This window comes from Mytilus californianus, unplaced genomic scaffold (assembly GCF_021869535.1).
Source record: "Mytilus californianus isolate M0D057914Y unplaced genomic scaffold, xbMytCali1.0.p SCAF_18, whole genome shotgun sequence".
NCBI lineage: Eukaryota > Metazoa > Mollusca > Bivalvia > Mytilida > Mytilidae > Mytilus > Mytilus californianus.
The window spans coordinates 9,338,797-9,363,367 of NW_026262666.1; the positions used below are offsets into that span (position 1 = coordinate 9,338,797).

Sequence of the window (24,571 nt, forward strand, 5' to 3'; positions counted from 1 at the left end):
TGCACATCATATAATGACAAGTGCACATCATATAAAGGTAAATGCACATCATATAATGAAAATGGTCATAACAAGACAGTGTTGGCGTTCCATAGGTAACTTTAGGTTGCCCATGAACCCTTCCTCCAATAACTCAAATTTGCTTTCACCAATTCCCACAAAATTTAAAAGGACACAAGGATTGATAGAAGGAAGCTTCCTTCTTGATTGTAAAAGTCTTTGGTGGCGTCATTTTTTATTTTAAAAATCTATGATTTGTTATTCCACAGTTATGGGGAATTGGATGGTCAGATTAATGAAAGGTAACGTCATGCACTAGATCTAGTATGCTAGGATTTATTTAACGTATTTTACACTTTTTTTGATATTGGTGAATCTAGACTCGCTTTGGATTTGTACTGGTATTTTATGGTTAATCATTCCAGAGTTATGGGACTGTTAACATTTATTTTTTTACGCAATATTTTCATATGGATATATTTCATGCATGTTTTCCTACACAGCCATTTTACTAACTTGTTATTAGATGCTTCCTAAATATTTCTTATAAGATATTTATTAAAAAGACAAAAGAAAAATAGAAAATATTTTGTAGTTATTTTTCCCTTGAGCAGATAAAATATGTGTAACGCGGGGGACGTTGAAACGCTTTTCCTTTATTAATGTTTGTTCTAATGTTGTGCTGTTACACCAGTATCCCAGATTAGGAAGGCGGGATCATTTTAAACCACATTTTGTCTGTTTGCTTGTCCATACAACCATTACTGAATCTTCATTTATTTTTGATTTTGGTGTATTTTCTTTCTCGGTTATGCATTATCTGTCCTTCTGTTTATGGCATCCATCTTTAAACTTTCTATTATATTTACAATATAAATTGAACACACAAAAAGTAGATGCTTCTGTCTATTTAGAATAATATGTGTAGTTTTTACAGGCCTAATATTGAATCTTCATCAGGCAAAGTTGACCTTCGACAATTTTCGTTGTTTCATTTAAGTGCATGCTTGTGTTTTTTTATGCTTTCTGACACTTACTATTTGCATCTTTCCAAATTTTTTATCTGAAGCGAAGCTGCTGGATGTAAAATAACCAGAAAACACGCATTATGCCCACGAAAATCATATAACACTTGTCTGAGCTACAATTTGTAGAATAGTTTGAAAACTGAATATAACTGAAACACAGATAAAGGCATTTGGTGCAGAATTGGACGTTTAAAATCCAAGAGTCGAAGAAAGGCTGACAACAAATGACCAAGAGAAAGAAAAGATGAAAGGACAACAACAATCCTCCCAAAATATTTGGATAAATTCTGGGCTGTCTCAGATCTAAAAGGAGTCTGGACATGCAAACCCTGATCTACTGTCGTGTCGTGTTGCTTATGTTTTGTGAAATTTCAAAACCTTAATTTATTCAAAAACTTTTTATTTATAAGTGTACATCATGATACTATTGAATGATCGGATTTCTGAGGTATATGTTTAATCTAAATATGGATATGCATATATGAATATTTAATTAAGGTGTCGGTACCATATCGAAAATTTTTATCAATTCCGATGATATGTTCCTTCCGAAGTTTGTCGAGGGACGCCGAAGTTTACCAAAGTGATAAGCAGAAATGTTGTGATGTCTTAAGCGAACAATAGACACATTAAAAAAGAACTTTGTAATCCTTGTAAACTACGTTTATGCATTCCCAGCGTTCTAATTCTAGCAAGGGAGGTAATATTCAAATAAATATGCCAAGAACTACGGCGTACCCATTGAAAAATCGTTTCTTAATTGGTATTTCCATCAATCATGGTACATATTCCTTAACCAGTAAATCTTTGTTATTCTCCCCACCATGGTTCTACTGGTTCTACAATTATTTCTTCATTGCTTTCAGAATTTTGTTTAACTATGTTTTCATTCATATAGTCACAGCTATCATCAGACGAGTTTTTCTTTTTCGGTAATTCCATAGATTTAAAATCGTCTAATTCGTCTGGTTTGCAGAAATAGATATAAACCTGAAATGAGAAGAATGAAATTAAGAAGTAGATCTTTTATAAGGTGATACGGGGTCGCTCATTTCCCTAATCCCGCTTTTTTTTGTATTTTTTTACCACTTCCCACTTCCCCTTCTTTTTCTTTTTCTTAGATCCCACTTTTTACCCCAGCTGCCCAATAATCCCACACCCACTTTACCTCCTATATCCCACATCCTAACTTTCCCCTTTATCCCACATCCCCACTTTACCCCTATATCCAAAATTTTTACTCTCTATATTCCAGATCCAAAAGTCGTGTCATTTCCTACCTTTAAAGGCTACAACACAATTTTCGACAAAATCGATGACCAATAAAATATATATACATTTTTATATTGCACGCGTGGGCTTGATGAACAATGAAATAATATAAAAAACCTAGAAATTTACACTGAACGCATGTATTTGTAAAAGCACGGTGAAACTAAAAACCAATTTCGCACTATATATATCACTGATTATCAGCATTCTTGTCTGATTTTTAATCCAAAGTGGCTTATTAACACATAAACTTATCTATACTTTGTCAACAACCTGACAGTGATGACTATGCAAGAGCTGCTCGGTCATCTGCCTTTGAATTTTACGGACATGACTGATTTCGATTGAGCGCACTGAATTATTTCATCCACTTTAAAGTCGAAATTAGCCAACCTTTCACTTGCCGAGCGTGCCCAGCCACCCCCCCCCCCCCCCTTTTTCAAGCCTGTTATATACACATAGAGCCTTGTTCAGAAGCAGTTTAACTAATTTTGCAGTTTTGTGACCATGTTTTTAGAATATTTTGATATTTTTTGATAAATATTATTATTTTTTTGTCTAAATCGTAAGTTATGCCCCTTCTAAGAATAAGAAGTTGGCGATAACGGAAACTGAAAATTTTGGATATTTGTGATAAATTCGGATTCAGGTCGTCTGTCTCTGTCACTTTTCGAGAAAATATTATCTAGTCTGGTTTCGTAATTGGTAACCTTGGAAATACCAACGGTCTGTTGGTATATTATATTCCATCATATTCATCAAAAATAGTAAAGCCAACCGTGATAGGGCTCCATATTTATAAAGCCAGTCAACGTCGTTAAACACCCCATAGTAATATCAAAGGTAATGTCGATCAAAAAGTACAGCATACTGGTAACCATTACTTTTGCATACAAATTATTGAAAGTGTGTTTCTATTACAATTATCATCGATCTAGGACGTGAAACTGTTTCTATTACAATTATCATCGATCTAGGACGTTAAACTGGTATCTTCATTCAACGGAGGAAAATGAAGGCTACCTTTCAATTTAAAGTAGGGAAAAGTAGTGTAGAAATATAAGTTTTTATATACTGTTGGAAAAATTAGTGACTGCGATGAAGACATTAGAATAAATCATTACAGTAATGCCACACCTCTATTCAATAAAATGATTCTTTCGGATATGAGTATAGCGAAAAAAATTAAATTTACCTCATCCATATATCCTTTAAAGTTCTCCATTCCAGTACCTTTCCCAATATATATTCCGGAAAATGTTGTTTTAACTGGACCTGAAAAGAAAAGGTTCAGTCAAAGTAAGATAACTCAGAATTATTTAGTATTTTTGATATGCAAAAAATCTACCAATAGTTGAAAAGTTTAGTACGATTCACCGCGAAAAAAAATATTACAAAAAAAAAAAAACACCTAAGCGAAATAAGGGTTTATTATAAATACAAATAATATTTGCTGTAATAAAATGCTAATAATTCACAAATCTTCTTTATATGCATAAAAGCCTTACCTGGCCAAACTATAAAAGAGGGACGAAAGATACCAGAGGGACAATCAAACTTTAAATAATAACTTCTGTAAATTCAGAAATTAGTGCGAGGTTTTTATTAATGCGAATAATGCGACTTGGTGATTATCGCAATAATAAGAACTCGCATTCTGATATCTAATATATATATCTGTATGCAGATTTTCCTGAAATCACAATAATTAATCTCGCATATTTTCCATTCTTAAATGATCGTTATGATAAATGCACGTAATTATCTCTGAATATAGTATATTATACAGTACTAAAACGTCAAAAAAAAAAATAAAAATAAAAAAACAACACATAAACTTAAAGGCTTTGAGCATATCATGAGGGCAATGGAATTTTTGGATTGGCAAATGAATTTTCTGCAATTGCCAAAATCCCGTATTAAAACTGCACGAAAGATGGCTCCTTCAATAAATTCGTTTACCTTTTCATAGCTTTATTCCTTGAATTATCGTCAGTTTGGTAGCGGTCACGGATTACAGATTGTTGGACTAAGTGCGAACGAAAAGTAATTCAATAAAACAAGAAAAGATGATTTTTTCATATATTTCATTTCTATTTAAGCGTTTTAATTCGTTACCTGATACTGGTTCAAAGTCTGTGGAATCTTCGTCATAAGCACGAAACACCCCCTCATTAATGGTAAATATCACTGTTCTCCAATCGTCATCATCCTACGTTTTGAAACAGATTAAACAATTAATATATACATGTATTAGATATACTCATGACGGCGTATATCTAATTAACACTAATATAGTATGGTTAATGCAAAGGGATAGTTTTCAATTTTAATTTATGAGGCGGGTACCTTCGGCAATTTGATCTTATGTCATGGTGAAGCATGAGGAATGCAGGATATCCAATTACATTTGATGACACCTTGGTTGAAACTATTGCTAGTACTAAATTACAAAACCAATAATAAAAGACAGGACAAAATAAATACGAATGTATGAACAACTAAATAAGAAAGAAGTACAACATCTGAGATTCCCTTATATGACTTAGGGAGCTACCATTTGATTTTTATGGGGAGGGGGGGGGGGCTAGGATGAAAAATTGTGTCCTGCTTTTTTTTTAGTTGTAATCTCTGTCCTGCCTTTTTATTTTTCACTCTATTCGGTCCTGCCTTTTTTTTTAAAGTTTATCTTGACTTTTTTTTACCTAAATTGTCATCCTGACGTTTTTTTTTGCAAGTGTCTCATCCTGCCTTTTTTTTTTTACTCAAAACTCCTGTCCGGCCTATTTTTTTCAAATTTCATCCTAGCCCCCCATAAAAATCAAATGGTAGCTCCCTTAAAGAAAACAATCAACAATTATTGCTAGTAAAATTAGGGAAACATAATAGTTTGTCAGGTACAATTATCATTTAGGTACCACTACATGCTTTAATGTCTGCATTGTCTACAGTAAGATAAACGTATTCATGCCAGTGGCACCACTATCCCAGGATAAGGGGAGGGTTGGGCGCCCGCTAACATGTTTAACCCCGCCACATTCTGCATGTGCCTGTCCCAAGTGAGGAGTCTGTAATTCAGTGGTTGTCGTTTGTTGCTGTATATCAAATTTTATTTTCGTTTATTATTTTGTACATAAATCAGGCCGTTAGTTTTTCTCGTTTGAATTATTTTACATTTGTCATTTTGGGGCCTTTTATAGCTGACTATGTGTTAATTGCTTTGCTCATTGTTGAAGTCCGTACGGTGACCCAAAGGTGTTAGTTTCTGTGTTATTTGGTCTCTTGTGGAGAGTTGTCTCATTGCCAATCATACCACATCTTGTTATTTTTATATTAATCGCGACCTTTAATTTGTTAATCATTGATGAAAGAAATTTTTAGAAAGACTAAATTGACTATCCTTAAATTGGCCGGCATACACTGACTACAATTTAAGTCGAATTGATTTTTATTTGTTAGAGAAATCCAAATATCAATTTGCATTTTCAGTTATACTTGAGTTTAAAAAAAAATGCGAACCCTAACCTCTAGCAGCTACATAGTTTGAATTTATTCTGTTGGTCATGAATGTCTCTCGTGAATTTTGCACAACTTTTCAGAATTTTCGATTTTTAATACTTCTTATTATTTTGGCCTTACAACTGTTTTATTTGGCCTAACAACTGTTTTATCTGGCCTCACAATTGTTTTATTTGGCATTAAAACTGTTTTATTTGGCCTTACAACTTTTTTATTTGGCGTCACAACTATTTTATTTGGCCTAACAACTGTTTTGATTTGGCCTCACAACTGTTTTGATTTGGACTTACAACTGTTTTATTTGGCCTCACAACTGTTTTGATTTGGACTCACAACTGTTTTGATTTGGCCTCACAACTGTTTTGATTTGGACTTACAACTGTTTTATTTGGCCTCACAACTGTTTTGATTTGGACTTACAACTGTTTTATTTGGCCTCACAACTGTTTTGATTTGACCTCACAACTGTTTTGATTTGGACTTACAACTGTTTTATTTGGACTAACAACTGTTTTGATTTGGACTAACAACTGTTTTGATTTGGGACTTACAACTGTTTTGATTTAGCCTCACAACTGTTTTGATTTGGACTAACAACTGTTTTATTTGGCCTCACAACTGTTTTGATTTGGCCTGTTTTGATTTGGCCTTACAACTGTTTTGATATGGCCTTAGAACTGTTTTGATTTGGACTGACAACTGTTTAATTTGGCCTCACAACTGTTTTGATTTGACCTTACAACTGTTTTGATTTGGACTGACAACTGTTTTATTTGGACTCACAACTGTTTTGATTTGGCCTCACAACTGTTTTGATTTGGCCTTAGAACTGTTTTGATTTGGACTAACAACTGTTTTATTTGGCCTCACAACTGTTTTGATTTGGCCTCACAACTGTTTTGAATTTGCCTTACAACTGTTTTATTTTTATTTGGACTGACAACTGTTTTATTTGGACTCGCAACTGTTTTGATTTGGACTTAAAACTGTTTTTTTTTTTGGCCTTACAACTGTTTTATTTGGCCTAACAACTGTTTTATTTGGACTCACAACTGTTTTGATTTAAGTGCCACTAATGAGTCTTATGTAGAAGAAACTCGCGTCTTGCATACCATATTATGATATAAATAAGAAGATGTGGTATGAGTGCCAATGAGACAACTCTCCATCCAAGTCACAATGTGTAAAAAGTAAAACAATTGTAGGTCAAAGTACGGCCTTCACCACATAGCCTTGTCTCACATTGAACAGCAAGCTATAAAGGGCACCAAAAGGACTAGTGTAAAACAATTCAAATAGGAAACCAACGGTCTAGTCTATATAAATTCGAGAAACTATAAGCATGGCGTATTCGATGAGTTTTTACCTTTGCACTATTTTTACTTACCTTATCACTTTTATTTAATTTGATGTTTGTCCTTTTGCTCTCTGTAGCATAAACAGAACATGTGGTTGTTTCACTGTTTGTACCAATCGACAGAGATGGATCTTCTAGACAGCCAGATTTGGACATACTACTGCATGCTCCGTTTGATATCAACGCCATATCTGACCTTGAACTTTTCCGAAATCTTTCTTTTTTAAGATTCACGTTATTTATAATTTCTTTTCTAGAGTTTTCCATTTCTTGCAACATTTCATTTCTTTCTCTTCGAATCCTGCTAATAAATTTTAATCTTTCACGCTTCTCATCAATGTTTGTCTTTGCAAAATACATTTCTTCCTTTTGAAGTTGACTGCCTAAACTAGTTCGAAGATTTGAATTTCCAAAGTCGGAACTTAATTCAAAATTGCTATCAACATATCCTTCGCTTATTGCACTGCTGACGTCGCTGTCGGTATCTTTGTCGCTATTGCTGCTTCTACGAGTATTTTTACGACGTTTTTTCTGATTACTGCTGTCATCGCTTCCTTTGCTATCATCGCTATTGTCACTATCATTCCTGGTTCGAAGCTTTCGTCTGTGTTTGGAATTTTCCTCACTCGAATTCTCCCATATTTCGACAGCATCTCCTTCATTATTAATCTCATCGCTGCTATAATCCCGGTAGAAATCTCGTTTTTCTCCAAACCCGTGTCTAAATTTTCGCCCTTTATAACTTGATGATTGAAAAACTTTCATATTTTGATTCTGCTTTCCATTGTCTTCACCCGACGATCCGTCATTTCTTTGCTTTACCCTTTGAACAGATATACCATTATTTTGATCGATTCTTTCATGGCTTCTTGCTTGACCATTTGTTTGATCTTGTATAACATCGACAAGCCCACTATTTGAAAAAAAATCACTACTACCGCTGGATTTTTGATAAGTTGACATAATTTCATCACTTCCTCTCTTATTATCATCATTTCCATTTTCGTCAGAATTTGCAAACCAATTTTTGAAATAAGATTCACCACTCCCACTATCTTTATCATTTTGAACATTCGATGAAACCTTATATTCTGAGTTATCGTTTTTAACACTGTTATCGTCCCCGTTACTGAACCAGTTCGTAAAGTAAGATTCATCTTCATTACTGTTTCCATCATTCACCTCATTGACAGTATTTTGAGCATTCTGAATGCTATTGTCAATTTTATCAAAGTTGTAGTCGTAATGAGCACCACGTTGATCATCGAAATGTGATGTTTCGAAAAACGACGAATACTGTTCACCGCTGTCAGAATCAGAACCTTTCCCATCTCCGATTTTATCGTCAGATTTTCCTATCTCACCAGACGATTTTGACATAGATATAGAATTATCGTTTCCGTCTCCACCACCGTCTTTATTTTTCGAATTCCAATCTTGTACGTTTCCCACCTCTCCAGATGATTGGCTTGTTGATATCTTGTTATCATCAGCTTGATTGGTGGTGGAATCTCCTGCACCAGTGGTGTCATCACTGAGACCTTTTTCATTAACACTGTCTGTGGCATCGTTAATATCATTGTTAACTTCTACATTCGAAAACGAGGCCTCTGCATTTTGATTAGTTATTTCCATATCTGCCATGGATTCTCCAACTTGATTGGTGGGTTCCATGTTAAATTCTACATTCTGATTGTGTTCTGTATTTGTTGTTCCCGCTGCGTCGCCATTTTGACCATCATTTTCTATTTTTGAACCTCTCCGTTGTCTGCTTAGAATTGATCGTTTTCTTCTCGTTTCATAGACGGACTCATTTGTATCATCCGCCTGTACATCAGGAGCATCGTCAGAAAAATCAGGTTTATATCTAAAAAAATAATCAGTACTTTGCACACACCTGAATACTATTTGTTTATTTGCACCAAGTATTTATCTTTAGTATAGAAATTTATGATTATTGTTTTGAAATACACAGTACTATGTGCTGTTAATTTTAAGTGATATTTATGCATTCACTAAGATTAAAGTATGTTGATCCATGCAGTGGAATGTGTACGGTTGATGTGGCTTGTCTTCTGTTGAAATCATATTAAAAATTGTAAACAGCACATAATAGAGTTTATGCTTTTCTGAATTTACCTTCATCAGGAACGCTCAAAGGCGAATACTTAAAAGCCAAGGATGTATAGTAACCAAATTAATTGAAGAGCTATCTGACTAAAAAAGGGCCTTAGAATAAAAGCCAAATCCATCCAAGGTCAGCTTTGCCTGAGGGAGTTGAAAACTGATTTTCTTAATAAAATATAAATGTATAAACTGACAATTTAAGAAAGGTTTGTTATAAATCATATCAGTACCGAAGCATTAACGATCAAGTATGTTTAAATACTGACACAGCACATCAGTCGTTTATAGAGAAGTTCACGTACTTATGCAAACCATTACTTGTGGATTTATTCAAAATGGTTAAACTAATGGCCACGACGTTTAATACCGTTCAACCAACTACATATTAACATCATATTTGTTTGTACAACAAATGCTCGATTATTTTCATTATAAGAAATAAATAATTTTTACCGAGAACATTTTCAATTCTACTCAAGAATTCATCCTATAGAAGGCATGCGATCATCATAATAATGCCACATACTTGTATGTAAGATTTCAATATTCAATAAACAAGATTTTATCAATAGATTTGATGGGGTAAAAATATCAAGGCAATCAAAAACCATAAGTTGAGGAAATAATGACAACCAAAAAAACATTGTGTAAAGGAAAAAAAGACAGACTAACAATAATCCACGAGACACTACAAAGAAAACTAACGATTGAGCAATTTGAACCCCATCAGAAACAGGGGCGTTAACTCACGAACAACGAAAAGTTTAAGTAATCAAATATAAGAAATTAAATCAAATATATGGACCAGTATTTAAATTTCAAGGGAATTAAATGTAGTATTCGTGAGACGTTATGTGATTAATAATTGCTTATGTTTTAATACTTACCTTATTTTTATATATATACTTTCTCCATAATGTGCACCAGAAAATCTTGGTATAAATAGACTGGACTTTCCATCAAAATAAGCTTTACCATTTACCACGACCACCTTATCATCTTCATTTTGAATTAAGGTATTTTTATTAGACCAGTCCTTAAATCCTTGACAGAAGGGCAAGTATAGTTCAGGTTTACAAGCTATGAAAAAATATTTTAAAATTATAATTATCAGAGTTTTGTCCTCACAACTCTGAAAAACATATTTTAAACAGTTTAAAATCGAAGATAGAATGATGTATTCAATTCAGAATCTGGAAGTAAACTTTGAAAGACAAATACATTGTTTTGATCTCTTCTATACATCTTATTTATATATCTGTACTATTCGTTATGCGCGCTATATATCATACACGCAATAAAGTTACAAGATTCTAAAAGTTAGCTGTAGGGAGATTCATATGTTATGTTGGGGCTTTTTTGTTTTAAATGCTGAAAGGCATCTGTATTTTGCTGTCTAAAAATTGGTTGCAAGCATTCAGACGGATGGTTATAACAATATTTCTTATTCTTTACACTGAAATAAGTATTATTGGTAATGGTTTATAAACATATGTAAAAGTAATATAAAAATAAAAAAAACATAAGCAGACAAACCCTGAAAAATAAGAGAAAAGGCACTCGACATGCACAAGTAAATGAAATTTATGTGAGATGGCAACTTTAATCCGAACCTAAACCAATATGTCTGAACATAAAAAGAATTTCCTATATTTGATATTTCACTTCCTGTAAATTCAAATGTAATAAGGTATTCTCATCCTATGAATAGAAAAAGTATAACAAACGTACAGACTCTAAGGCAATTTCAAAAAGGGGAAAACTGACAAAACCAAACGCTGTCAATCAACAGAACAAGTAAAATACAACTGCCATATTCCTGACTTGGTACAGGAATTATAGGAAGAAAATGGTGGTTTAAACCTGATTTTAATAGCTAGTGAAACGTCCCACGTGTATGACAGTTGTTTATAGTTCTGTTATATTGAAAAAATTGGGTGAGCAATCCAAACTGCCATAATAGGTTAATGTTACAATAATTGGAATCCAGTAACCCAAACTGTGTAAACATACATCACAAACATACAACACAACTGACAAGAAAAATCTAACAAACGTACAGATAAATCTATCAATGACGCAAACAAAAATGTGTTGTAGTAGATAGTAAAAGTTACAATCACGCCAACAAAAAAAACATTGTTGTCGTTGATAGTAAATTGACAAGGACGCTGATAAAATACAAGTTCAAACCTTAGCCCCCAGACATGTCAATTTATAATCAAAATCTATTTTCTAATCTACAATTTTTCTTAAATGGAATTTGATTGAAGAATTACAACAAAAACCAACAAATAAACAAATACACATGAACGGATAAATAAACACAAATATGCACCAAAATCCACATGGCTGATTAACATACTTTCTTTTGCTATGGCTCTGACTCCAAGTGACGTCATATGTGTTGTTCTCATTGTACATCCACAATCATTCTCATCAAAAAGTGTTCCAGGAGCACACAACATCTCAACCCAATGTCCGCTTTCAATCCATTGTTTATATAGATATGGCTTTCCAAACAACGGTTTCTTATCACAAGTCCCTGCAAAAGTAAAAATATGATTTAGGCAAGGCAAAAAGTTTGATAGAGTTTATTCTTGTAATGTTATTAAACTAAATTATTTAGTTTGGTTTAAATGAATCGAAAAGCTTAATACAATCGTATATTTTGAATGGTGGTATGGTTCGTAGATTATTTTGTATTTTCAGATCAAAAAGGGGAGCACATGCAAAGAGAGCAATCAAAAACTATTATGAGAAAACAGACAACGAATGGACCAAAAGAAACACAACAAACTGTCTAGAAAAACTCTAAATCGAAAATGTAAGGGGATTGAGCAACACGACTCACACAGAACACCCAGGTGTACTTTAAACGTTCTGTCATCGCAATTGACAATATTCAATATTTCAATGTAGTTATAACTTATCTATCATAGAATAAAAAAAATAGCAAAAGAAAGAGAAAGAAAACAAAAAACAAAAAACAAACCAACAAATTTTTTTAAATATATTTAAAACAACGGCAAATAAGTTCCTTATTATATTGAGAAACAAACCCGATTCATTCACGTCATTTGTACTCTGGTTGATAGTCTCATTAGCAAACATACCAGATAGTCTCATTAGTAAACATACCTTTCCTTATTTTTTAATAACTACAATCTCTGGTGAATTATATGTCAATGTATTCATACTTTGTGCGCATCATGGGGAGCCATTATTTCGATACTATAGCATAAGCTTTTGATAATAAAAAAGGAAGTATGAAAAAAGCAATCCTTTCAATATTGTTAATTTTACTGATGAATGAATAGACTTAAACTATCGGGACACTTTAGTGCTGAAAAGGCCCACGTGGTGGCACTGTGATGTTATACTTATTTCAACATTGACTAATTCATAGTTGTAAATTACATAAAGACGGGGAAGGCAACTGCCTCCTTGAACTGTCTTATTCGGAAAGAAAAATGTTCTACCCAGTCAACCGCATCCATTTTAAAAACACGACGGAAGAGGTCTTATGAAGATAAAACATTGACTTAGTTTATACTTCTGACATTTTACCAACTAGGGGCCGAATGAGGTAAACAAAAAGTGATTTTTCATATAGCCGATGTTTTTCGCTATGCAGTGAATAATTCGACTCGCGGGGATCAGTTGGTTTTTTGTACATAATCAGTCATTTTCACAAAATTAGGAGAACTGATGATAAGTCATGCATTTTCCTATTTGAATTTATTGGAAGAAAAGAACGTCATTTGAAAATGATTAAGCCTTTCAAAATCCAAATAACCTGTCTAATAACTTTGTCATGTTTGCAGTAACTGCTACCTTTTAGGGTTATTTGAATACAATGATCACATAAGGTAGAAATGTTTTTTTATATTTCAAATTTGTTAATAGAAGAGCACTTTTGAACTCTTAAAGACGCTTTGTAGCCCGTCATTTTCGTAAGTACACATCATTTCAGTGGTGAAAAGATTGGGCACATAAGAACATTACAGGAAAAATTGTTTTGTTTGTGGCAATGTAAAACAAGTGTGAATGAACAATTGAAAAAGGACTTTTTTCGTGGACCGTTCTGTGTTGAAATAAATGTGTTGTTTTGTCTACTTGTCGTCTTTGATTTCATGAATAATTCATCATTTAGTGTTTCCTATATTATCAAGATTTTTGCATCGTGAAATGCTAAGCTTCTTGTTCCGTCTAGGCATTATAATACCTTCACCATTCCATCAGCTGTTTCTGGTAGATATGGTATACGACAACTGTGGAATAAAGGGAATTATGGGGTTTTAGAAGATTTAAATATTTGACATCTCAAACGTTTAGTCTCGCGTGAATCAAATGAGGTTCAAGAAACACAGGCAAATGAAATAAGTAACTTATGTAAATATTACCATATTCCGGTCCCTCTTCTGGGGGACATTCACTAACGCAGTCCGGATCAGGAACACATCCCTTTCTTGGCTGATAAGACATTTTCTCTGGACAACATTTGACAAATGATTGACCTTTGTGACAGCCCCAGTATGAACGACAGCTGTTTTTACTTGCTCTGGTAAACAGAACCGGAGCTTTACATGGATCTAAAACATATTATTATACTTCATGTCAAAATGCATGATTTTGATTGGTTAATACGAGGGAGACAATTTACTCTATCCTATGGCAAACACTATATTACCCTTCACGGAGACGCTTGATCAAGTGTGCGCTTAATCAAATACGGATGATTGTTATGTATAAGACGTCATAGTTTATTACTTTGAATTTGAAATTTAATAGACAGTACTAACAGAACATTCAGTATAATAATTTAAATAACACATAGCTGAGAGGGTGATAGACCAGATTGTTACCCCTCGAAAAGATATTGTCAACCTTGGCTTCGCCTCAGTTGACAATGTTTTCTCAGGGTAACAATCTGCTCTATCACCCTCTCAGCTATGTGTTATTTATATAGTAATCAGAATTATATTGACAGTATTAGATTTTTATGTCAAAGCGGAAGTCAGAGTTTTCATCGAAATTATTGTTTTTACATATTTTTTTCAATTTGTTTTTTTATTTTTGTGTATAGTGTCTTCAAATGACACACAGTATTTCAATGTAGATTTACTGTTCTAGATGCTTGATATTTTCAGAGAACCATGCACAAGTTTTTCTTTTTCTTTATATTATGGAGAAATTACATATCCTTTTCGATTAACCATATAGTCCATAGAATACTAGTGAGGAGGGGGCAAACATTTTGTTTGTCAAAACCCGATGAGAGTTTAATAGAATAAAGATATATAAAAAAAAAGTAAAATAACAAAAATATTGAACTCCAAGGAAAATTCAAAACGGAAAGTCCTTTATATAAGTCACCTTTTCTAGCACTTCCGTATAACAAATATTCTCGTATTCCAACAAGAAGAATTTTAAGATTGTTATAAACTTTGGTATTTCAAAATTTTTGGGTTTCGGGTTAAATACTATTCTACATTATAGTAACACTAACTTGTTGGATAATTTCACATTTATTGATTTTTGAAAAATGGTAAACAAATCGTCAGAAAGTCAATCAAATAATTTGGAAAATATAATTTATATATATATGTAGGATTTAAAATGATGAAACGGGCTAATAAATTATATTTTTTAGAAATGAGATGTTAGTTGTCATTAAGATGTAAGTGGTTGTAACACTTTTGATTACGAATATTTTATATAAGTCAATTTAATTGCGGTCATAAACCACTTCATTATTAAAACATAAATAAATTATAATTGTAGACATTATTTTTGATAGCAACAACGAAGTTCATACATTTATTATTTTAGCACAAAGGTATTTCGAAAATAAAACGACACGAGGTTAAAAAAACTGAAAACAATAATTAGCAATTACCAGCATCATGTTAATTCATGTAAATATAACATATTAGTTGCTAAAAAGTAAAACAACAAAAATACCGAACTCAAAGGAAAATTCAAAACGGAAAGTCCCTTTACAATTGGCAAAATCAAAACCTCAAACACATCAAACGAATGGAAAACAACAACAACTTTCATATTCCTGACTTGGTACAAGCATTTTCGTATGTAGAAAATGGTGGATTAAACCTGGTTTCATAGCTAGCTAAACCTCTCACTTGTATGACATTCGCATAAAATTCCATTATATTGACAACAATGTGTGAAAAAAATAAAATGTCAAAATAGGGGTACAGCAGTCAATATTGTGTTATAATCTCAATCACTATAAATACAAACAAATATGTCAGGAAAGAAAAACAAAATGGCATATAAACAAAGCGCATACGCAACATTCAAACACAAGAATAGTCTTGATTGAGCCTGGATCCTTTTCCGTTTGGGCATAACCCAGATATTTTGACATTATAAAAAAATTTTGATCATGTTTTCATGTAATTATAATACTCTTCTAGCTTTTCATGATTTCCCCATATGAAAACAGAAAAGGTCAAGAATGATTGACATGGAACAGGAAAAAATAAATAATAACTTACAGTAATAAAAAATATGTTTACGAAAAGCGAGTCAGGTCGGTTGAGATTTGAAGTATAAGGAGTGGTGGAAGAATTTTACAAGTTTAAAGTTTTGTAAAAGTACAGATTTATTTTTCAACTAAGAGAGCAACCATTTGAGTTCCTGTAGGAGTTATGAAATGACGTGAGCTCAAAGGTCTTGAAATCACCCCCCCCCCCCCCAAAAAAAAAAAAAAAAAAAACACACACTCACACATCCTTGAATCGGTCTGATTAAATTAACTTTTTATCTTATAATTTTAGTAGGTAGTCCTTATATATCTTTCATTTTAAACTAAAAGATATAAGTCGAACGGACCTGCCATGAGCGGGGTTCGAACTCACAACCTCAGCGCTGAAAGGATAGTGGTCACTGTAGATGACATACTCAGACCATACGGCCAACGACCTAATACTAAATAAAGCTTTACGATTTTCGTATAAATTACCATTTGGACAATTAGCTATTTGTGCATCAACACAAGCAACATTATATTGATCCCAATACTCTCCGAATGAACACGATTTTACTGATGCTCGTGTATTACCAAATCCATCAAAATAACATTGGATAAATTTATCACAGTCTGTTGGGTGTACTTTGTATCCCACTCCACGAATCATCTTGGAATTTCTGCATAAATCTGCAACAAATAAAGGTTCAGACTAAATTATTCATCTATTGAAAATCTGATTTTAGCTTATTTCAATATTTCATATAATTTCATTTTGTTTCAAAATTCTTTGCTTGAAACATGGAGCATTGGAAATCTAATTTACTTTATAAAAAGCACTATTTGCCATCTTTAAGTGTCAACAGTCCTCTAGTTAATCTCCTCCCTTACCTGGAGACAATGATTTCATTGAAATGTTTATCGAATACTATAGTTGATATACATTCAAATTGATTGCTTGCATATATTGTGTGTAACTGAAATATATAAATCATATATTCATGACAGTGTTTAAAACGATTGGAAATGAAAATGAACGAAATGTTGGACAGAACATTCTTAATTAGATTTATCATATAATATAAGTAGATAATCAAGCCATTATTAGTATCATTTTATGAACAGGTCCTGTAAAAAATCGCTTTTAAAGCATGTTGCAAAAAGAAATGTGGTGTAGTACATTTTGAACAATACATTGAAAAAAAATTATTAATAATTTCCATATCATTATGCTTATCCCTAAAACAATTGCATGTGACGGTTCTGTCATGTTGACAAATATCCCGATGATTTTAAGTTTGATCTCAATATATCATATTAAGCTTCTTGAACATTGAAAAAAAAACACTATTTTTTTTTATATTGTCAAACATGCAAACGAATACATGTATGACAAACAGACCGTGATCAAGTTTTTCACTAATAAAGACATGAATAAAATATTGTATTAACTTGAATGAAATTACAGTAACTCAATTATACATAAATCGAGAGACAACTAGACTAAGTGGTCAACATACTACCTTGAATAATAGCTAGGTGTCGTTACCAAATTTCAAGGTCTAGTTATTTTGCACAATAACAGTAACTCAATAATACATAAATCGAGAGACAACTAGACTAAGTGGTCAACATACTACCTTGAATAATAGCTAGGTGTCCTTACCAAATTTCAAGCTCTACTTAGTATTGCATAATAATAGCTACTCGACACAATATAACAATTTCAGCGTGTTTGCTGCGCTCATGTATAAACAAATAAAATGTTATGACTTGGATGTGATATTTTTACGATATCTACATGAAGAATATTCAAACCATACAAACCTCATTTAAGAATTGAATGCTTCTTTTTGTTAATTCATTGGGGTGTAAAAGCGTTGACCGAAGTACATTTTGTATGAAGCGCAGAAGCGCTTCATTAAAAAATGTACGCACGGTCAACGTTTTAACAACCCTATGAAATTATTAAAAGAAGCATTCAATGCTTATAATTACATTTTTTTCTCTATGATCATGAAAACACGATTACTATCAAGTTTTTTTCTTTTATTTACCTGTGCACTTCATTGTGGAAACGTGTGTCATCATGATTGTATGTTACAATTCGTGCAATTCATTTTGAAATGAAGAACGACGCGAAATTGCTGTTAGCCAATCAAAATAACGTATAATAATGAAACATACATCTAATGTAATTATTAGATATTACTGTATATTCAGAAATCATTTTAAAAAATTGAGACGGCATAGGTTTTGCAAATAATGAAACCTCTCATTTGATATATTAATTTGATTATTTATAGTGTTAGTAAATACATGTACGAATTTCAGAAGTTATAGTTATAAATATGTATCTGCCATTTACTGTATACTCGACTAGGCAGTACCAAAGACAGTTTTGGTATGTTATTTATCTAAGCGTTTGTAAAAAAAAATACTAACATTAATCACTGAAATATAACTTTAATACCTTCAGGTTTTTTTCGCAAAAGCGATTTATCGTCTTCATCTGAATCTGATGTATTCCAACTTTCTTCCGAATTTGAGCTGTCGGAAGAACTAGCATCACTATCATCGCTATTATTAGAGCTGTCAGAAGAACTAGCGTCACTATCATCGCTTTTATCAGAGCTGTCGGAAGAAGTAGCGTCACTGTCATTGCTGTTGTTAGAGCTGTCGGAAGAACTAGCGTCACTGTCATTGCTGTTGTTAGAGCTGTCGGAAGAACTATCGTCACTATCATCGTTACCATTATTTTCATCACTGCTATCATCACTGGTACTTGAGTTAGAGTTAGTTTCATCATTACTGTTGTCATTAGAGTTATCACTTTCATCGCTAGATGATGCATCACTATCCTTGCCGATTTCAGATTTATCGCTTTTATCACTGGATGTACTATCACTATTCTCATCAGAATTTTCATCATCGCTGCTATTTCCAGAATTGTCATTCTCGTCAGATTTTTCAAACATGTCACTTTCGTCATGACTGTTACTACTTCTCTTATGCCAATCGTCACTTTCATTGTAAGAGTCATTATCACTTCCAGATGATGCACCACTACCTTCACTTTTATCGTCAATTTCGTTGCTCGTGCTAGTGTTCACATCACTATCGCTATTAGACCTAGAGTTATCGTCACTTGCACTTCCTTTGCCGTTGTTTTCGTCACTTTCGTCACTTTCGTCTGAACTGTCATTGTTCTCGCTATTTTTACTTTCATCGTTGCTAGCTCTTCGTTTTGCTGCTGGAATTTATATAAATATAGTAGGTTTAGTATTTATATTATTTTGCACTAGTTTGCTTTTAAAATTTATTATAGTTAGTGATTTTATATGTGAAGGTAATTGGTGTGTTTCTATATCTTCCTTTAGTTTTTTTTCCAAAAATGAAATGAAAACTGCCCAACTCTGAATTTTGATACATTTGCTAATCTTTTATGAACATTCAGTGCTAATCTTTTATGAAGATTCAGTTTTGTTAGTTTTTATTGACTTCTCAAAATCTTTTTTTTTTATGTCAGCTTGTGAGGAACAAGAATTAAAACAGCCAAACTAATCAATTGGCATACAAAATTAACATACGCAATATGTTTGATAATACATTATAATTGTCTTTCTGTCACTAATTGATGTATATATATATATATATATATATATATATATTCTTGTTCTTGTAACATCATAACTGTCGTCACCATTAAAGCTTTAGAATTGTGCTAGTTCATATCGCAAATTATTATTTTTATTTAAAGCATATATTTGAACTCTCTGCTGTAATTAGTCATATAACCTATGTCGTGTTTAACACATATTTAGAATTGTGCAAGCGTCTTACCTGATGTTCGGTTTGACTTTTTTATTGTATAAATTTCAAGATTGTTATAGTTTAATTTAAGTAGACTGATATATGATTCATTCAACATCACAATCATATTTACTGATGAAGGATATCTGTTATCCGAAATATTTATAAATAATTACATTTATAGTTCCTTTTTTTGTTATTGGTGTTGTTGTGTACACTTTTTAGGCGTTTATATAATTTATTTATTGTGTACATGTATCGTTACTAGTAACGATCCAGCGCCCTCGTGGGAAACATCGTTGACTATTATTTAGACGTTTTATATATATATATATTGTATATATTGTATATATTGTATATATATATATATATATTGAGTTAAATTGTATGGCTTTCCAAATACCTTTTCGATTTCTAACATCACTGAAGAGACATTAATTGTCGAAATCCGGATATGGTGTACAAAAACCTTTGCACCTTTTGTTTGCGGTATATCATCTTTTCCGCAAGTTTATTTTTTCTGTTAAGTATTAAATTTATAATTAAGATCCATTCATTACATCGGTGATCCGTTTATTTGGCAATCGCTAATGGCAGTCAGCAGGGTTTAAGAACATTTGTTGTTCGACCTGTTAGTCAAATTTTTGAAATACTTACCTGTATTACTGAACTATTTTTATACATATAATCAGTATAGTTAAAATTATTGACACTGAGGAAGGCTATTTGTTAAGCCGAAATATTTGTCAACACGATTTAATAACAACATCTTCGTATAATACCATCTTATATTAGTATCGTTGTGCAAATCTCTAGACTTATATAATTTTTCCTTATCTGCACAGTATCGTCTATTCTAGACGATCCGGTACATAGTAAATTTGCTGGTTGGTCCTTTTTATAGACTTCTATATATATATATGTATATAATAAAAAATATAACACAAATTTTTATACGTTTCTGCCATTACGGTCTTTTCTATGAGAATTGAATTACAACATTAAAACAACAATTACATCACTTGGATACTTACGTTATAATAACTTCTATGACGTTCATTAGCCGCGCTTTTTCCTTTTTTATGATTTTTTTTTACTTCCGTTTGTGAACAGTGTTCAGTCCCAATTTATATGTTTGATTATACATTGTTAATCTGTCGGTAATTAATATATAAACAAATTGCAGCAAAGATTTTCAAAATCTTTGATTTAAACATAAATTTTATGTCAGCTTGTGAAGAACAAGAATAAAACAGTTGTCTTTTACCAATAATGAATCGCAACGATAAATTAATTTTAAATTTGAATGAAGAAAAAAGAGAAATTTGAAAATATTGAAAAAAGCAATAATGATCATTACCTTTACAAATATACAAAGGTAGTTTATCTGCATTTTCGTAAACTTTACCGGCCCTGTTATATGTATAAACCATACTACGTCTAGTTGCAACTTCCTCAAAGTCATGCCTGACTGCTCCTTCGCCATATCCTATTGTCATTACATTTATTTCTTCCTCCCTCGCCATTTTTGCCTGTTGCGATGTTGGCTTCGTGTATTGTTGCAACCCACTTGCAATGAAAACTATAACTTTTTTTGTGCTGTCTGGTATATCATCTGAAAACGCCCCTCGACCAGCAAGTATACCTAGATATGGTTTATTAGAACCTTTGGACGTTTTTATCGTTTGGATTGACCTTGACATAACAGACGCATTATTCGATAAGTGTATCACGTCTGAGATTCTTGATCCGTATGAAACAACCCCCATTCTCATTTGTCTATAATCTTGAAGCATTTTTGAAATTTTGATTAGCGTTTGTTTGATATATCTGAACTCCTTTTCTGAAACATCATCTGAGGAGTCAACCACAAATATGACATCTATGTTTTTGCAAGCTGAAATAATAATAAATCATGATGCGTAATTGGAAAACCCTGAACACGAAATATGTTAAGTTACGAAATTTTATCACTGTATAATATTGAACAAACCAAGATTAATGAAAGGAGATTTAATCGAGGTTAATGTTCAACGAACCAAGACTAATGAAAGGTGATTTAATCGAGGTTAATGTTCAACAATCGATCTCAATTGAAAACGTTCAAGACAAGAGACATGTAAATATGTCAGCAATTGCAGATCCTTTTCTTGTATTTACAGCAGGTATTCTATTGACATTAACAAGACTACATTGAGAACAGTTACAATATTTATGTCATATAAACATGCATTGAAGTTACCGAATCGGTGGCGTATAACTGGTTTTGACTATAGGCCACCTGATATCACTTCTAGCACAGATAAGGATCATGTTGCCAAATACTTTATTTCTAAGTACATGCTACCCTTATCCCGCTTGTTCGTACACCTGTTTTATTGCTTCGGATAAATAATCACATATTGTAACCTCTGGATTTCGATACGCAATTAGACACTTTGGTGTTACCACGAGGGTGAGAGATCGACGATGAGGTTGAACAAAATACTTAAGAATAGGTAATTGATATATCTTTACTTGACATGTGTCATATTCAGAGGTAAACACAATGATTCGGTGGCTAGAAGTCAGAATAATGTGTCCAAATGTCGCAACATATCCTACTCACCTTGTCATTATACCACAAAGCGAGGACATATTACATTAGCATGTATAACAAGAGAGGCGAAGGATACCAAAAGTGACATTCAAACTCACAAGTTGAAAATAAACTGACAACTGTCCTGAATATGCATGATTTTGACGCTGGAAATCATACATTCTTGTGATTTTCTTTTATGAAGGGTTTTGTCTTTCACTATACATGCTATATGGATGGAGAGTTGTCTCATTGGCACCCAGACCACATCTTCTTATATCTATATATGTATTGAATCTGTGTTGTGCTTGCTACTATCCAGAAAATGGGAAAATTTGGTAAAACATATAATATTTTGATATTTTGAAAATGCATGACGGGTGATACATGAATAGCAGGAGATACGTACCCTGTCGACGTATACTACGCTCTCCGTTTGGAGTTCATGCTATGTAGACTGATTTTGTTTTTTAGCATAACATTTTATTTCTTAATGTAGTTATACGATTTGGACATAGGTAACTACTATTGCCTCTAATGTTTACCAACCAAAATTTACCGTACAATAACATTATCTTATTTAAAAGTTTTTAATATGGAGCAGTTTGCCACAAGACTTACAAATCAAATAGAAATAAATTCTTTTCAACTTTAATATTTTACTGTAAGACTATCTGGTTAAAAATATGGTTAGAGTGCAAAGCTGGATTATAAGTGGATTATATATGCAAAAATAATATCACTGGAATATTGTGTTTTAGATATATGTTAGTGTGTGTCTTAACCGTATAACAGGAATTGTTCGTATATGTTTAATTTTCACATTAGCTGATAGCCGCAGTCAATTATTTCGCTAATTTTGATCTCTCGAATATTTCCACCTATGTTTAAATGCAATGGAAATTATTGTAAACACAGTTATAACCCAAGTTAACATTTTGTTGTCCCATTTTACCTTGTAATTTGACTTTTTTTTCTCTAGTTGTTATGTTCGTGTGTTTCTTTGTCCTATATGTTCTCCCATTTATTTGTATTGTAATCCTGTCGTGTAATGTTGTCATTTTAATGTTATATTTAACATTGCCATAAAAGCTGGAGGTTTGGCTAGCCACCATTTTTTTCTTAAAATGTCCTGTACCAAGTCAGGAAAATGGCCATTGATATATTATAGTTCGTTTCTGTGTGTGTTTCATTTTAATGTTGTGTTTTTGTTGTGTCGTTGTTCTCCTCTTATATTTGATGCGTTTCCCTCAGTTTTAGTTTGTAACCCGGATTTGTTTTTATCTCTATCGATTTATGAGTTTCGAACAGCGGTACTCTACTGTTGCCTTTATTTACAACTATTTGGATTTAAACAACTAAGCCTTAAAGTGTCGGATGTATATTGCAGGATAAAAACAATATATAACAATGTACATTGTCGGATGATATAAAATTTATTTGTACTAGCTACGAAACAGGAGAAAAGCTCGATGAGCCTCGCTTTTCGTCCTGTTTCTAAAGCTTGTACAAATAAATTTTATATTTTCCGACAATGTACATACATTGTACATATAGATGAAAATAAACTTACAAGTTGTCTTCCTTCGCCCTATTTTTTTGTCTCTCGATTTTTCACTGGAGTCATTTGAATCCTCACTTCTTTTGTCCGAACGTATATTAGAATTATATTTGTTCTTCCTTTCCCGAATATTTTCACTACTATCGGATGAATCTGAGTCATCTTGTTTCAAAATTGTTCTCAATGGATTTATAGTTTTTGAATCTTCACCAATAACATTAGAATTGATATTCCCATAGGTCCAATACATTTTATCGTTTTCTTTTTTACCCTCGCTTCGATTGTTTCTGTTCAAATCAAATAACATCTTGATTTGGTTCTTTCCAAGGAAATGTTCTCCTTCAATATGATGTATATCAAGGTTGGTACCCTGTAGCACTTCTGAACTTGCACTATTTTCAGGAAGTTGTTTGTCATTTTCGTTCTGCTTTTTGTTAACATGCAATTTTCCATAAACAGCAAATAAATTTTGATCTGAGTCATCATCATATACATTGAAAAATTTAGGCTTGTAAGAAAATTCTGAATGTTCTTGATTCTTGTACTTTATTCCATGGCTTTCAATTCTCTGGGACTCTTCATCACTAGCCTCGTTTTCAAAAGTTTTAGACAGAGAGTCGATCTCAGTTGTCTGATCACCTACAAGGTTTTCCTTTCCATTAAAGGAAACATTTTCATTATCATCAGTAATGTCATTGCTGTTTGAATCATCTTTTCCATTGTTGGTTACATCCACTGCCTCATCTGAGGAATCGGACGCGGCATTTTCAGACAAACCTTTGTTTGAATTGAAACCAGCAGTTACTGTTGAATCGTCCAT

General features: G+C 32.6%; 1 protein-coding gene across 1 annotated transcript; it reads right to left on the reverse strand.

Moving 5' to 3' along the window:
- Window positions 1-1,451: 1,451 nt before the first annotated feature.
- LOC127726807 (protein PIF-like) lies at window positions 1,452-24,571 on the reverse strand. The gene is made up of 11 exons (XM_052234261.1): window positions 24,121-24,571; window positions 20,973-21,509; window positions 18,273-19,052; window positions 16,295-16,489; window positions 13,710-13,898; window positions 11,669-11,848; window positions 10,191-10,383; window positions 7,207-9,043; window positions 4,419-4,512; window positions 3,496-3,575; window positions 1,452-2,018 (listed from the first exon to the last, which is right to left on the reverse strand). The coding sequence occupies exons 1-11, from the start codon at window positions 24,569-24,571 to the stop codon at window positions 1,839-1,841; spliced, it is 4,716 nt and encodes a 1,571-aa protein (XP_052090221.1). The 3' UTR covers window positions 1,452-1,838.